This window comes from Cyprinodon variegatus, unplaced genomic scaffold, assembly GCF_000732505.1.
Source record: "Cyprinodon variegatus isolate N-32 unplaced genomic scaffold, C_variegatus-1.0 Scaffold633, whole genome shotgun sequence".
Classification (NCBI taxonomy): Eukaryota; Metazoa; Chordata; class Actinopteri; order Cyprinodontiformes; family Cyprinodontidae; genus Cyprinodon; species Cyprinodon variegatus.
In genome coordinates this window covers 111524-128083 of record NW_015151086.1, presented here as the reverse complement: position 1 = coordinate 128083, position 16560 = coordinate 111524, and the positions used below count along the sequence as shown (strand labels likewise).

General features: G+C 36.3%; 1 protein-coding gene across 1 annotated transcript in view; it reads right to left on the bottom strand.

Annotated features, from left to right (window-relative positions):
• Window positions 1-16560, bottom strand: part of LOC107096562 (neurexin-3a-like) — a 168325-nt gene that overhangs the window by 49135 nt on the left and 102630 nt on the right. Inside the window, 7 exon segments of the mRNA XM_015393272.1 lie at window positions 956-1076; window positions 1299-1418; window positions 6206-6232; window positions 7762-7965; window positions 13703-14086; window positions 14981-15128; window positions 15274-15567. Coding sequence (XP_015248758.1) covers window positions 956-1076; window positions 1299-1418; window positions 6206-6232; window positions 7762-7965; window positions 13703-14086; window positions 14981-15128; window positions 15274-15567 — 1298 coding nt within the window.

The following is a 16560-nucleotide window of genomic DNA, read 5'->3' as shown; positions in this document are numbered from 1 at the left end:
CTGGGAATTATTTTGCAAGAATTACTGCATTATTGTGTCGTGACATGAATGGGATCAGTCTCATATCTGGAGAACCAAAGCCTACAGACGTCAGAGTTTTCCCAATTAATCAGTGACTGGAAACCTTAGAGTGGAAGTCAAACCTTCTTACTTCAGAAACTGGACCCTTAGTTTCCAAATTAATACATTCATTTCTAAACTAACTAAGGAATATTATCTCTGGTTCAAAAGTGGTATAACAATTGTAATCCATGCTCCTGGTAGGTTTGTGTGCATGGATTGTTTAAGTGACCAAAGCCTCAGTAAACAACTCATGCCTCAAAGCCTCTGTGGAAAAAAGTATTATTACTTATACTTTGCACCAATTTCTCACATTTTTGCCTTCCACTTAACTTTTTGAACAGCCAGCTGCCTAAGCATTACATTTTTTAAGATTACACTGGGGTGTCTAAAACCAAGAAAAATGAACAAAATCCCAGCACAAATCTACGTAAACCAAGAGAAATTATCTGTTCGTGTAGCAAGATGATTTTACTTGACAAGATTTTTTGATTTAAGATATAGTTTTTTTTTTTTTTTTTAAATCCTGGAAAGAACCAAATAATTTGCAGTGTTGCATTTTTAGGGGGTAGGGGTCATTAACTATCTACTGTGAGCAGTCTTCCCCATGATTTTTTTGTTTTTATGGGTATAGAAACAAATTTTCTAAGAAACTGTTTTTTCTTTGTTTAGTAGACCTCTAGAGTCACTTTTTGAATCTGATTCCTGAGAGAAATGTACATTTTGATGATTTTATATTGATAAAATGCAGGTGCATACCATATCAAATGAATTAACAAGGGTTTTAACCTGCCTAATACAAATCAAGGTCTTATTTAATGAAAATCAAAATGTAGATGTTTGTAATCCTTGATATAAAAACCTACATGAATGCAGTAATGAGCATAAAATTTACCTGAGGCTCTGGAGGTGACCAATAAAGCTGGATGGGATGGTGGAAACGAAGCGACGCTCAGTCATAATTCCTGTTTCGACGTTGTGGAACTCCAGCCGCGTGTGATCGCCCACCATTTGTCCTGCAGACGGGGAGGGTGCAGGGGATGGGTTGAAAAGAAAGACAAACAAAACGAAAAGAAAAGAGAACTCTGTCTGACACTAACACAAAAGGGCTGATTTAAGGAAAAAAATTACATTAACAGTATTAGAGGAATGTTTCATAGCTAACACACCCCAGCATGGTGAAAATACACTGAGAAAGCAACACTGAGAACATTTCCAGTTGATGCAGGATTAAGTACCTTCTGCTACATCATCGTCAACCGTTAGCTTGTAGGTTTTGCCCCGACGCACCACACGCACTGTATGCCATTCATTATCATTGAGCTTTTGCCCAGCATACAGGGTCTCCGGTCCCTTGCCTGAGAACAATGGTCAGTCACAAAGTTAAGGACAAGGTCAGCCTCAAACCAAACCTTTGTCTTCCCACCCAAAGGTCTGGGCACAAACTTTGCAGGCTGCACAGAGGGTCAGAAATTAACAAGCGTAGAACTAATTCATTTGGGAAACAAAGGTTTGGTTCAGTCAGTGAATTACACAAAGAGAAAAAAAACAAAAAAAAAGTTGACAAATCTCTTCATAAACATCAGATTGATGCTGTTTGGAGGGAAAAATATTTCTACTCACTATAGGATGATAAAAAAAAAAATTCGGTTCATTTTGAAACCAAAAGAAACACAATCCTTAAAAGATATTTGAAAACTAAAAAAATTTTGCCCCACCTTCCTTCATATTGAAGCAGTTATTTGAACTAAGCAGGTATTTTAATTGAATGTACACTTTATTTGTTTTGTTGAATTGCCAGGGTTTATAAAAATGTCCCTTTGGTCTCATGTTGGAAGTACTTTGGAAGTCTAGGATTTCCAATCCCTTTCCAGGGTCTTTCAGTCCCTGCACAACTGAAGCCGCGAGCATGTCACCCCTGTTTAGCCTCCGTCTAGTGCCCGCTTGTCCATTTTTGGATTGATTTTGAACTTTTATTTTTCATTATAATAGTCTTGTCCCAACCTTCATTTCTGATTTATTTATTTTTTTTGTGTGAGTAGTAGAGGTAGTTTTCCCAGTTTTCCCTTAATGTCCCAAAAACTAAATATGAACTTTGGGGTGAATAGGCCTTCTTAGTAACAGCACCTGTACCGTGGACCCAGCTCAAGCTTAAATCTAAACTTAAGGCTTTTTGAATTATTTTCATTCTCTCTCTTTTTTTTTTTTTTTTTTTTACTTCTATCAGCTTTCTTGTTCCGCCTGTTTTGTATGATTTTATTTGTTAGCCTTTTGGGTATCTGGTTGGCTGTTTCAAAGAATGACATCAAGTAAGAGCTTGGTTTGCATTTTTGTTAATAAGTTAGACTTATTCTCACTATACTATATTAGACCCTGCCAGTGTTACTTTTGTCACTGTTGCTGTTTTCTTGTATAGTTTCACACCTTGTTTTGAAATTTTTTTTGTTTAGCCCTTTTACAAATAGACCAAAAGACTGATTTTCCTTACCAATCATTGGGACTTGGCATAATATCTGCTATATGCACCAGATCAAGGGTGTGCAGGTCCAGTGCTATAGTGCCAGTGTCTGGTATATTTTAGATTTAATCGCTACCAAAGCATACATTTCCTGGAAGTATTTCTTAGTGCTCCTGGAAGTATTTCTTAGTGCTCTCAACTCCATTCTCTGCCTAGAAAAGACCAGAGGGCCCAAATAATTGACCAGCATAAAGGAGAAACCATGGAGACATAACAGCCTAGAAACAGTTTTAATGAAGGGAAATAACTCTTTAATAAAGAGAGGTAATAAAGAAGAGATCCTAAACAAAAAGGACTATAAGTGTAGCGTCTCCCTCGACAAGAGATTTCGGCTCTTTTATTCAAAAATAAGTTTAAGAAAGCTAAACTTTGGTTGTTATTGAAAAAAAGCTTTGATGAACTTAATTGCTGTTGCCTTCATCAAAGGGTAATTTAGTAGTAAATAATTTGCACAGCTGAGTAAAACTGTTTTTATTCAGAGTTCAGTTTTATTACTGATCTTCGCATTTATTAAAAGATTGAGATTTAGGAATTATGTTGCATTACTTTTTAATTCATACATTTCACTAAAAAGTTGTGTCAAGAAGTCTTTAACAATTAACAGTGTGCTTGGCTCTTCAGGAGTCGCTTCCTCCACATTTGCATGAGGAAATAATTTTTGGATGCCTTTCTAAGGAGATGGTTTAAACATCTTCCACGGGGAGAAAGTCTAACAATGCAAACAGAACTGGATAGGTAAGTGTTGGGGCTGGCTTTGGAAACCACTGAGAGGTAATAAAGAAAGGAAAGGTTCTCTGCAAATCTCTGCTGAATGTGCTATCCCCAACATAAAGGTTATGTTAACTATAACCATACATGTTTGTTGAAATAATAGAAAATGATTTTTTCTTAACAAAAAAATAAATAAAAAAAATACAATGTGTGGAAATTCACCATACCTTTATCTTAAACGATGTATTTAAAAGTCTAGCTCAGCATAAGTTTCTTTTCATAAAACTGAGCTTTATATTAAAACATTTTTTTTTTTTTATTTGTCCGGCTGGCATGCTGCTTTCTCTGTTTAATTAAAGATATTTCAACTTTTGAGGAACGTGCAAAGTTTTGAGTCCAACAGGTTGCAACGGAACATCAAATACATTTAGAAAAAAATTGATAAACCTCTGGGCTTTTTTGGAGAAGTTTAGACTGCAGCCAACTTCTATTACTAATTTCCTTATTAAAATTACTTTAGTTAATAAACCACTTGAGTTCCCTGTTAAAACTCAAACAACTCTTTTTCTGGTATACTTGGATTATAATTGTTTAGCTGTGATATGATGTCTTGAAGCATCTCTATAGTCCCACTATGAGTGAACGTAGCAGCAGAAAGTCCTCACTACCCAGGACACTGTGAAAAATATCCAATAAAAAGATTTAACACCTCAAACTTCATTAACATCATTAAAATAGGAGTGATTTTTCTTGTTGTTTGTTGCTGAAAATCTGTGGACATAGGAACAATATAAGCTTCTTAATTGGGTTTTAATTCTCAATGCAGTGAGAGATAATTTAATTCCTTATATGGCATAAGTCATTGTCAATATGCAACTGGAATTAGAAATATTTGGTAAAATGAGGGTAGTATTAAACAATGATTATTTAGAGTTTAGCTGAATCTTAATTCTTTGTAGACAATATACTAAAAAAACTAAAATTGATATACTTTTTTCCGATAAGTTTAATGTGCTCATACACAACTATACGCATCTACTTCACAGCAATAAGGATGAGTCACTTAATAGCTGAGGATCTTGGCATATTTGTATATTTCACCCTTTAGAATACTAATAATACTAATCAATAGACCAGTTCAAAGAGGGGAAATTTAATGAAAAAAGGCTAAAGCTGGAAGGCTGTGTTCTCCGAACCCTTGGAAGAAGTTTCATGAAGAACCAACAGAGAAAAAGCTGATAGAACCACACAGACAAAGGATTAGTATATTTCCAGGGTCCTGATGCCATTGAAATACAGTTGAGTTTCTAACCCTGATTTTTCAACCAATTTCCATTTAGAATCACAACTGACTACTTTAAGCATTTAAGTTCGAATTTAAACCAAGGAAGGAAAAATTGACTTTTTAAAATTCTGTTCACAGTAGCTGGGTCCTACTCACATTAAGGTGGTAACATTTCCAATTTACTAAATCTGCCTATATATCTCCCTCTCTCCATTTATAAAGCCGCTCATTCTAATAGCTTGCCTTTAGTTTAAGCCTTTATTAATAAGGAGCATTGTGGCTCTAATTTCCTGTTTCCTTCAGCCTTTTCCAAAGGCTGTTCTCTGCCTAAATGGTTACTATAGTAACAATGAGATTTACTTTGATGCACGACTGAATTTGGACTTATTAAAGTAGATTTCAGAATAAGGAGACTGTCAGGAGATATAATGTTTGTAGATCAAAACCTCCCTGGGACATATGAAAAAAACATAGGAATAGTTGAAAGATCTTCCAGGGCTAGGGATCATTTCATCGCTGCACAGTAGCAAACATTTTACCTGTTGGTACCAACTTTCAAGCCCGTTATCCCCTTTATGCCTCAACACCACACTTGTTTGTTCATTTTGAACCTTTCTCATCAGGTGTTCTTGGTCCATAGTGTTTTATTAAGGTCGAGTTTTTGTCAAATAAAGTTATATTTTTAAAACATTCAGCTTCAGTTCGGACAGTTAATGGACAAAATCTTCTCATCTTTTTCATCTCATTTTGAAACTAATTTGTCTCAAAAACTGCGGTTATCTAATTTATATGGCAACTGAGCTCTTTTCTATATATTTATCTATCATTTTTGCACGTCTACACATTCAGAGACGTATCTCAGAGGGTGGAGCTCTGGTTCTCCAAGTTTGTATCAATTTGACTTGGAGTTGTAGAATGAAACTAATAACAATCCAATTAAAATGTAAGTATATGCATTACATTGAAAGCAAAGAATTAATCAATTTAGGGTGACAACGTTTTCAACAACTTATTAGACCAATTAAAGGACTTTAATACCAGCTATTAATCTTAAAGAACACACTTTCTAAGCTCAGAATTAGAAAGAAAGAGAAGTAACAGGATGTATTTATATATATAGCAATTGATGTCAATAATTTTTAACAACAAAAAGCAGGTATGATATAGTTTACACAATATCAAGTCATTGATTTGAGTCCTTTTGATTACATTGCAGAATGTTTTTATTTTAACTAATTTATGTGTAATTATTATTGGGTTGTATTGCTTTTGAAATGCTCTATTGTCTACAAATCCCATCACTCACTCTAATAAAATTCGCCTAGTATTTAAGCTTTTAGGGGCTGTTAGGCTAAATTATGCTTGACATGTTATGCCTTTACGGTTTGGCAGTTCTTTGTGTATTTATGCGTATGGTTTTGTTCAGTTAAATCTATTAGCTAACATTTATTTAAAGAATTCAAAATATAAATCCTTCAGATGTCATCCAAAAGGAACATTTTCTAATCCCAAACTGAGACATACTGAACATTAATATAATAAAGGTTAAAGTAAAGTGGGAGCCACTGCAGAGCAGACATAAGAAGAAAAGACAACAAGAACAACAAAATGAAACTTGAGTGTTAACTTACTGGAGTTACAGTTTATCCTGATACAGTCTAGATGGGGAAGAATAAATGACAGATGAAATTGCATCCTTCAAGGTTACAGCTGCAGACATCCAAAAACAAGAAGTCCACCCTTCCGGGGACGCACACATGCAGGATGGTGGCCATTTCATTCTTTGGGTTTTTATTATTAAAATCGTATCATTTAATCAGAAAAAATAAATGAAACATACATAGAAGGTTTCAAAGAGTTCATGTTTTTTTTTTTTATATACATATAAAGTTTAAAATTGTATACTTTTTCTTTCTTTACAGTAAAATGGCCACTTATGGTACCAGCTACGAGGCTTTTCCAACCCAACCCAACTCCAAATGTTAAAGGTTAGCTGCATTCAGTTGTTTCTTTTCTTTTACATTTCTTTTTTTTTTTTGTAAATTAGAAGAAAAGCTGGCTGTTTAGTTTTTAACATAGAGAAAATACTTAAATAGTGCAAAATGAAGTCTAAGCAGCTGCCGTCTGCAGCTGTGAGCACACTGTGGGTTGGTCACCGCGTGGCTGGTGGGTCATGTGTCGTCAACCGCAACAGAAAAGTGGGAGCAAACAGCCTCGATCCAATCAGCACCAGCACCGTGCAGAGGCACCGGATCCCCAGCTCAAGTCTGAAGCGCTACTCTGCTGTTATGTTTGGCTTTAAGCTGCATCAGGAGCTCAGACTGAGAATATTTACATTTTAAGAGAGAAACTACAGGCTAATATGAGCACTGAACAAATCTAAGGGGCTTAATATCCGACAAGGATTAATGTAATCAGTTATAAAATAATTTTAATGGGATTTATAGATCATCTAACGTCTGTTAACACTAGCATTCCTAAATGTGCTAGAAATCAGACACTTGAGTAAAGATTAATTTAAATCAAAACAAGAACCTCAGTGTTCGGAGGTTCATGGGGTCGCAGCCAGCTGCAGGTTTTGCTGGGCTCTGTTCTCGGGCTGTTCGCCTGACGGGCCGCAGGCTTAAGGCCTTTGAAGGGGTGAATACCATCTTTTGACACAGCATAATGAAAGGATGAAGGCGACAGGAGAATGGAAAGAACAAGACGCTGAGAAAGCACACCGCTCATTTAAGATACTGCTGTTAGCAAACCAAAAAAATGACCTGGAGTTAGTGAGAAATGCAGTAGGAGTTCATTCTAAGGATTTAGCTGAGCCACTCAGAAACTTAAACATCCTGAGAGTTTATGCTGCAACTTCCTCAATTAATCTCTAAAGAAATTTGCTGTTTCCTATTTTCAGAGATACGCTACTTTTTTTATTTTTTTATTTTTTACCCATGTTAGAACATTTGGGTTCAGAAACTATTTTGATAGTCATGCAGAGAAGAGAGAAAGCTAAAACTGTGGTCTATTCAGAAACTTAAGGTCAATAGAAGAATTAAGGGGGTGAGAGAAGAGAGGAAAAGCAGTGGATTAGAGACTTTACCCATGGAGGGTAAAGCGTCTCATGGCGAAGATGGAGATGAGGGGGCAGATGGGTGAAGAAAGAGCTGCTGGTGCTGCTGGTGTTGGGGTTATACGATACCTAAGTTGACTGTGAGTTTGACGCGGCTCCCATCCAACTCAAGCCGCAACGTGTCGGCCGAGTCCTGGGAGGTGGTGGCCATGAGGAGCCCGTAGGCCCGCTGTGAGCGGAAGCGCAGTGAGACGTCTTCAGCCTCAGTGTGCATGACGGTCGGCATGACCACTTTCATGTACATGCTTCCATCATAGGAGAGGATGGAGGCCTCTGTGGGAGCAAGACCAAATGGATGTTAACAAACAAAATGTCCACTTCTGATTTTCTGACTGGTGAGACTTGCGTACAGTACATGCACACCTTCAACTTGGATCTTCAAATACAAGAACAACTTCGTTTTCAAGACCGTCAAAATATTCCTTTCCAAAAGGCAATTTAAACAAATGATCTAAAGCTGCTAATTTACAAATTAAAAGCTTGGACATATTCCATAAGTGACTGCACAAAATCAAGATTTTCATGGTTTATCTATCCCAATTCAATATGTTTCTAGTCTTATGCTTGATTTGATCTGGAATTTTTGTAACTTTTTGCATATGTAGGTCCAAAGCATGAACCCTAAACATCTTTCATAATAGTCAGGTGGTAATTACAAGTTCCACACATCTTGACAAACTAAGTGTTGTTTATGACTTACCTTAACCCAATTTAACTCAAAAGTTATATTTAACTGAAATTTAAAGTAACCACGAGCCTCAAAAAGAGGAGAAAGTAGCCTTTTTTAGATTTTTTTTAAGTGGCTGTGTGTTTATTTGATAAGTTCAAAACCAAATTAAGTATTTTGCTTCTGGAAAATCTGTAATTTAGATTTGACAGGTCCAAGTGGTTCAGAAACTTTTCTTCTCCATCATTCTTTCCCTACAAAATAACAAAAGACATGTTCAAATTAACCTGTTGTTTTAAGCCTTAACTGCTTAAACCCTCATTCTCCTATCATCAAGCATCATTTAACCAGTAGAAAAGTTAAATTAGTATAGGAGTTTACCTCTTTACAATTGTTTGTTTGTTTTTTCTTAATTTAAGCATTAGTAAGAGAACTTGGCAAATAAACAAAACGTTTTATTCTTGACTATGCCTAACACCAAAACACTTGTCCAGTTGAAATGTTTATTATAATTTTAAATAGCAATTGTAAAAAATGTACAGAAATATCCTGATAATTACTTTATTTTGAAGTTTTCTCATCAGAAGACAGAAAAAAACACCATTCCCCCAACATTGTGTACAAAAATATCTACAGTGTGGAATAAGTTCTGGTTCATAGGAACCACCTGTTTGAGAACCTGAGCTTGTCCTTCATACACAGACACTGTTTGGAGGAGGGACAAGCAGGGAGTCTCAGTCTACTCCCAGTGACGTACAACCTGCCACAGGAACTGCTAGTCATCTTCTACACTGCCTGCTGTCTGTCTTGTTCACATGACCCACATCTGTTTGGCTCTTTCTAGAACAGGAACGGTCCAAATGCAAGAAGCAGTCAGTCTTTAGAGACGGCCACCAGGACTGACTTCTCCCTATCCAGAACTAGTAAAGATATGGGCCTAAGAAAAGGGTATCTAACATTTCTGCACACTCTGTACATCTGTGACAGAAAACTGTTTGGCATTCAGGTTAAAGCTATATTTGACAAGGAAGGTGCTTAGTCTCAACACTTAACAGTCATTGTTCTGCCCATCAGTTTTACCCATATCATGCATTGTGTACCAAGTTAACCTAGTCTTTATTTGCATAATACATTTATGTGTTTACTTTATTGAAACAACATATACTTTTTTAATTCACCACCTTTTTATATTGAAAATATCTGCACAATGAAAACAATTTAGTTCATTAAATGGATATTATAGCATGAGATCTATTGAGTTTTTGATTGATAGAAAACATTATATCTGTCCATAACTTTTTATAGAATCAAGGATCAAAATAATAATAATTATTATTATTTCAATGAACAGATCCAATTTCCCAGCCTAAGATCTGTCTGCATGGAGTTTGTATGTTCTACCTGTGCATGCGTGCTTGTACTCCACCTTTAGTTCACAGACATAGCTATTAGGTGAAATGGTATCTCTAAATTTTCCTTATGAGTGTGTGTGGGTGAAGGTGTGTCTGTGGCCATGTCTTTGTTACCTGGTGGGGACAATTTCCCAGGAATATGCTACATTTCGGGGACTTATAGATACTTGTGGCGACTAACGACTGGTCCCCATGAGGAGAGGTTCTGTTCTAAGGTGTGAATTGATTTTAGGTTAGGTGTAAGGTTAGATATGTGTTGGTAATGGTTAGAGCAAAAGTCATGGTTAGGCCAAGAAATTAGTGGGAAATGAATGGAAGTCAATGGAAAGTCCCCACAAGGACAGTAACACAACATGTGTGTGTGTGTATGGTTGTGCTGTCCTGCAATTGACTGGTAAGCTGTCCAGGTGTGACCCACCTTTCACCCATGGATGGATGGATGGACGGACTGACGGATGAATAGAATCATTCTCTTTCCACTCAAAAATTATTTACTACTTTGAGTTGGTTTCTTACATAAAATCCCATCAAAATGTGAGAAAATGTATAAAACAAAAACTAAACTGATGTTGACAATTCTCATGCTGAACTGACCATGGATTTGAAACAACCAAACAAAAATCATTTTAATAATGTTTTTTGTGACCTCCAATAAGTTTCCTCTATAGGCCTCAACAACAACATACAGAATATTTCTCTCAAAGTTCTTTCAAAGGTTATATTTTATGCTTTCCAGATTTCAACATACATATGCCGAAAGCTTTAGTTTATCTCTGCTTCCTTTTATCCCAAGCTGAACAGCAATGATTCCCTTTTCTGGCCTTCAGTTGGAACCATTCAGAGATTATTATTGTTTCTGTCAAAACAATTTAATTTGATAAATGATAGAACAAAATGCTGAAGCATTAGGTGTCCTCTAAATGTCCTTTTGTTCTCTTTTACTGCATGATCATCAGGCTGTAAGGATGTCAAAAGGCCACATGAGGGAGACACAGTCCACCTGTCTGCTTACTGGTGTGAATTTAAAATTAGAAAAAAATTAAGCTGGATATAATCCAAGCAGCTTCATAAAGTCATTTGCTTAAATATTCCAATAATATCAGTTTAACAATACACACTTGACATGTTATTTCTTCACATGTTTACTGCAGGTAGGATAAATGCTCGGGCAGAGGAAGGTAAATGAGCCTGAAAAGGTGTCGCATTACTATTTAAGCCCTCCTTCCAGCTGTGATTTGGCCTGTCAGATTAACTCCGACATTTCATGTTTACTTCAATGCAGCCGCTTGTGAGATGGAGGGTGTCCACACAATTAATACATTTAAAACTATTAAGGACTCTAAGCTGGTGTCCTTTTTATTAGATGTACATAATAATGAAAACAAGAAAATCTGTTTAAAAAGTGACAGATTTTATACAGAATTCTTACACAGAATAGTATAAATCTAAATGTTTAATTTATTTAACTCTGATGATTTTGGCTTTCACCTAATGAAAACTTCCATTTCGGTTTCTCAAAATATTAAATAATGATGAAGACTGTTAACAGTAGACACAGTTACAGCCCCACAAGAGTAAAACCAAAAATATCCATACTCAAGAAGCTGAGTGTTCAAAAGGCACTGTATCCGGACCTATTAAATGAGGGTTAGTTAGAAAAAAACAGACAGTAAAAGGCAGAAACTATAATCAGTCTATGGTTACTGCACTCCTTGACTTGTCAGCAAAGTGACCTGACCAACACCTCATAGAGAATCTATGGATTATTGTCTAAAGAAACATGAGAGATATCAGATCAACAACGCAGGTGAGCCAAAAGCTGCTGTTAAAGGAGCTAGGGCTTCCCTAAGCACCTCTTGTACAAAGAATCCTTGAAAGCATCAGGTGCGTAACTACACAGTACTTCTCTGGAGGCAAACCTTTCAAAGGTAAGGATCCTTGTTCTATTGATCTTAGTCAATGTTCAGGTTTTGTAAATAACAGAGGTATGTTTTTTTTCTGTGGGAAAATCATTAAAACCTGTAGAAATGAAAGATGTGTGTGTGTATATATATATATATGTAGTATGAAAATGCAAACCGCTGAAAATTGCAAACCATAATACTTACATATATGAAAGCAACATTCTAATCAATATACCACCCATTGAAAGCTCAACTATGTTGTTTTTGCTAATCTTAATATATACAAACTACACCCTGTGACAATTAAGAATAAAGTTAATGCAGCCTGGCCTGCCGATAACCTGCAACTTCTCTTTACCAACATAAAAATAAGACTCTGAGGTAATGGTGTTTTTAAACTGAATAACTGAAATGAGGGGAAAAAAAGCTGAATTAGGTGATATGATCAGATGCTATTTATTTGATATGTTAAAGGGGTTGTAGACAATTTCAAAGGGCGAACATTAGTTTCTAATTGATAGATAATTAATAAATGGTTTGGACATATGAAGAAAAACTGGATAAAAGGACGGTGGTTTTCTCTAAGCTGGCTAAGATGTGTTTATGAAAATAGGTGAACCAAGTGGTACACTTAAGAAATAGCAGGATCTAACTGTCAAAGAAAACGACAGAGGTATCATTATTGGGGTTTATTTGACTCTAATATTGATAATAATAGATATTTTCCAATTTTTTTGCTTTCCCAAATTTTTATTAAACTGAAAAGTGATGGCTTATCAACCAAAGATGAATAAGTGAAACTGTTCAGCAATACAGCAACAACTCCACCTATTTGCAGTTAATTCCAGTAGATAGGTTCCTTGCCTTGGGAAGACCTTCCTTACAGATGTGTGTCGAATTCAGGAGAGACTCATGCAGAACAGAAAACTCGTGTGTCAGCTGTAAACGGATTAGGAATTAATTTACATCTCTCTGAAGACAGAGTCTGCAGTCAGCTCAGCAGTAAAGTCGGACGGTGAAGAGATTATGGAAAGGATGCAGAAGGATGTAGAGGGGCAGGAAATTTCAAACTCAGGTGATACTGTGTTGTAATCTAAAACCTGCTTGTTTAATCCATCAATAAGGGGGATTTATTCTGAACATATAAACAGGTTGCAAAATGGCCTCCAAACAAATCATCACCTTAAGTGGTGCTATATTTATCCCAACAATTACTTAATAGCTGCCTTTTTAAAAATAAATCTTATTTGAAAATATAATTTTTTTGTTTAACAATCTAAAGGGATGATCACAAGTTCAAAAGGCAAATAAGTAAAGTAAAATCAAGAGGATTTTTAAAATCTTCTGATGATGGAGGAAATGTATTTGTTATGGCTATTTAAAGAACATACTTTTTTTATCAAACAATGCACACCTTAATATCTCCAACAATCTAATAATGTATTTTGACTGGAATTAAAGCTTAAATTCTTTCTTAGTAAACCATCACAAATAGTACCCTATCACTGCATTTTCAAACTAAGCTGTGTCTCCTTTGAGAAACATCATGACCAAGACCCAAATTCCGGCCTGTTTTATAAATCGAGTGCTGTGCTTCAACCTTATATGAATGTGTAAGGTGTCACATTGGAAGAAAGAGCTTTTTTTGTGTTAATTTATTCATTTTATTTTTAATATCCATTTTATCTTTTCTATGTTTTTGGTTATCATGTGCTACTTTAGGAAAAATTGTTTAATTAATAACCTCATCTGATCTTGTCAGCAGTTAAGTCTTCACTCATGTTCCAGAGTCATTTAAATTATACTTTGCTTTGATTAGGTGCTGGATCAATTTTAAATCAGTGAATGCAAGTTAAATATGTCACTTGGATACCTCCAACGCAATTTAGTCTCTTGGACCATAACAGTTGTTTGTTTTGTGTTAGACTTTTTCCTTTTTAAACACAAAAAATGTCTGCTTTAAAGTATGTTTGGCTCCCTTACCCCATAAGAGTGTAACCAAAGTAAAGTTTCATATCGAAGTTTACCTCTCTCACAGGTGCGGGACCAGTACCCAGTGCCGGTGCAGTCACAGATAAATCTGTTCCAACCCTCCTTGCAGACTCCTCGGTTTTTGCATGGGTAGCTCTCGCACTGTTTTCCTTGTTGTTTGTTACATGAGGGTTTGATACCGGCACCATTTTGTGCCTCGGCGATTTGTCGGATGTCCTTGCTGCGACCATCAATGAAAAGGTCACGAATGCACCCAACGTAGCCGTAGTTCAGCATTGCCGTCCAAAGTTCAGTAGGCAGGATAAGGTTGGACCGGTCAACTGGAAGGCCTCCCAGATACATGTCCCCCTCCAGGTCCAGAATTTCACTTTCACCACTAGCTGTAAACGGCGTCCGTCTGCTGTTTACAGAGATGGTGCCTATGACAGACAGGGACAGATTAACAAAAAAAACACAATACATGATATAAAGAAATAAAAAATGTATATGCCCACCACATGGCTCCTGGTATGATACACACTTCACTCAGCAATTGCACCATTAAATCTTAAATGTTACTTTGGGGCTTAATTGGAGCTCATCAGTGTATTTATGGTCTAACAGAATTAGCTCTAGGATCTAGGATTCTTTATCTTATAGGGCTAAAAATGTTCAGTTTTATAGGGTAATTTATCAGGAATTAACCAGGTTAAAGCACAAAGACAGTATGCTTAAGAACCTTTTCAGTGTTTAATACCAGTCTAATTCACTAACTCAAGAACACATCCTGTCACGAAACTACGTTGATAATTTATAGTATTTAGAATATGATCATTTTAGCATTTTGTCTAAAATAACTAATGTGAATTCATAGATTAATGGCAGGTTCCATAAAAAAAAAAAAAAATCAATAAAAAAAAAAAAAAGAAAAAAAAAAACCTTAGACAGGCAGCAGATTATTTCTGGTAAAAAAGCCATTTAGTTCTAAATGTCCTGAAAATACAATCTAATACCAACAGAAAACTATCTTAAAGACTAAGCAACATGGCTCAAGAGGGTTTTTTATTTAAGAGGGACATAGTGATGAAAATAAAATAAATGTTTATTAACCTCCCTCAACCCAGACTTTATCGTCTATCAGGAATCATCCTTTCAGTTTAGTTTGTTTAGCTTTAGCACTGATGACAGTTGAACTTGCTGAACTTGTCTAAACTTAAATAATCCTTTTAAATGTCAAACTGTTTAGGCAGTAAGTATAATTCAGAACTGAACATGCATCACAAGGTAGAACATTAATAGTAATTCCACTTTTTACTAAAAACAACAATATTGACCTGATCGTCCATCTCTCTGGATGTCCACGTGGTACCATGCACCATCATTTACTTTCGTCTGGGTAGCTTTCACCTTTATTGTCCCTGAGCCCATGTCCAATAATAGGTACAGGCTGCCATCCAAGAGCTCAACAGCAAAGAAATCCACCTGTGTAAGAGAGCACCAACAAGGACAAGCAATGTGTTTTGAAGCCTTCCAACAGCATGTTACCTCTTGTTTGTGAACATGGTCAGGGGAAGTTTATACAAATGAAACTTGAAATAGGAAATTATTTCAGGGGTTATGAACTGACCTTGGTGTTTTTCTGGCTGCGAGCATTATCTTTGCGCTCCTGACGCTTTCCATGGGTGAAAAGGATGAGTCCATTGGGCTCAGTCGTGCGGAAGTCAAACGAGATAGATCCCATCCGCTTAGTATTCCACTTGGGGAGGCTGATGTATGCCTCTGGAGTCTCAAAGGAAATTGGGTCCAAAGTGGCCACGTTCTCACACTTGTAGGACACCTCACCTTGGATTTTCATCTTTGGATCCAAAATCCGTGCCATCCGAGACAACTCTAGCCGGATATCATTGTTCTTGTACACTACCTGTGAAGAGGACAGGTTTGGCATGTTTAATATTCTTTACATGCAACAATACAGAAGTTACAATCAGCTTGAAAGAATGACATTAAAATAGCGTCAATTTAATTTGTGTTTTCAGAATTACACAAAGAAATAAAAAATTATCAGGGTTTAGCAGATGAATACAATCATCTCTGAAAATGAATTTCTTTTCAAGCTACTGTTAATTAACAGCATGCCTATTCAGACTGCATGATGGACAGAGTGGTGTGGGATGTAGTTTATTAGAGTATTTGAGCATCCTGACATTACGTAACAATTAGGGGCTCAGAGTAGAAATACAGAAAAAAAATGACACATATATGGCCAGTTTATTTTAACTAAGATATTCAAGTTGAAGAGACATAATATTTTCTAAAAAATATATTTACAATAACCTTTTTACTTGACCCTTTACAAATAAAACATTGTTAGATGAGCAGACTGACACCATAGTAGTTCAGCGCCAAAGCATCTATACCTAGCAAAAAATCTAAATGTTATATTCAAGATGGGTTTGTGGATAGTCAGAAGCAACTGCATCCAGGTCAACTCAGACACAGATGGCAACTCCACATAATAGAGAAAAAAATACATGCTAATGTCATGGTTTTGTTCTAGTTTTATATGTCCTGTCAAACCTCCAGCACCATTGTGACAGTACAAACCAGCCAGAAATGGACCCAGCAGACTTGGACTTAGTTTTGGGCACCAGAGAGAGACAGCTGGAGAAACGGGAGCAGCAACTGGCTTTATTAAAAGAGGACATCAATCAGTTGGATATACAACAGGGCAAGTTCATGATCCCTTTTTCCCAACAACTTAAGTTCCTTGTGAGTCACTTCCAGGAATTTCAGACCCCCCCTGGTCAGCCTGCTACTAACCATACTCCTCCTAGCCTCTCTCCACCACCCAACCAGACTAGTTTTCCCTCTCGGGGCTCAGCTCTTTCTAGTTTTTTCCTCTCTAGGCTCAGCT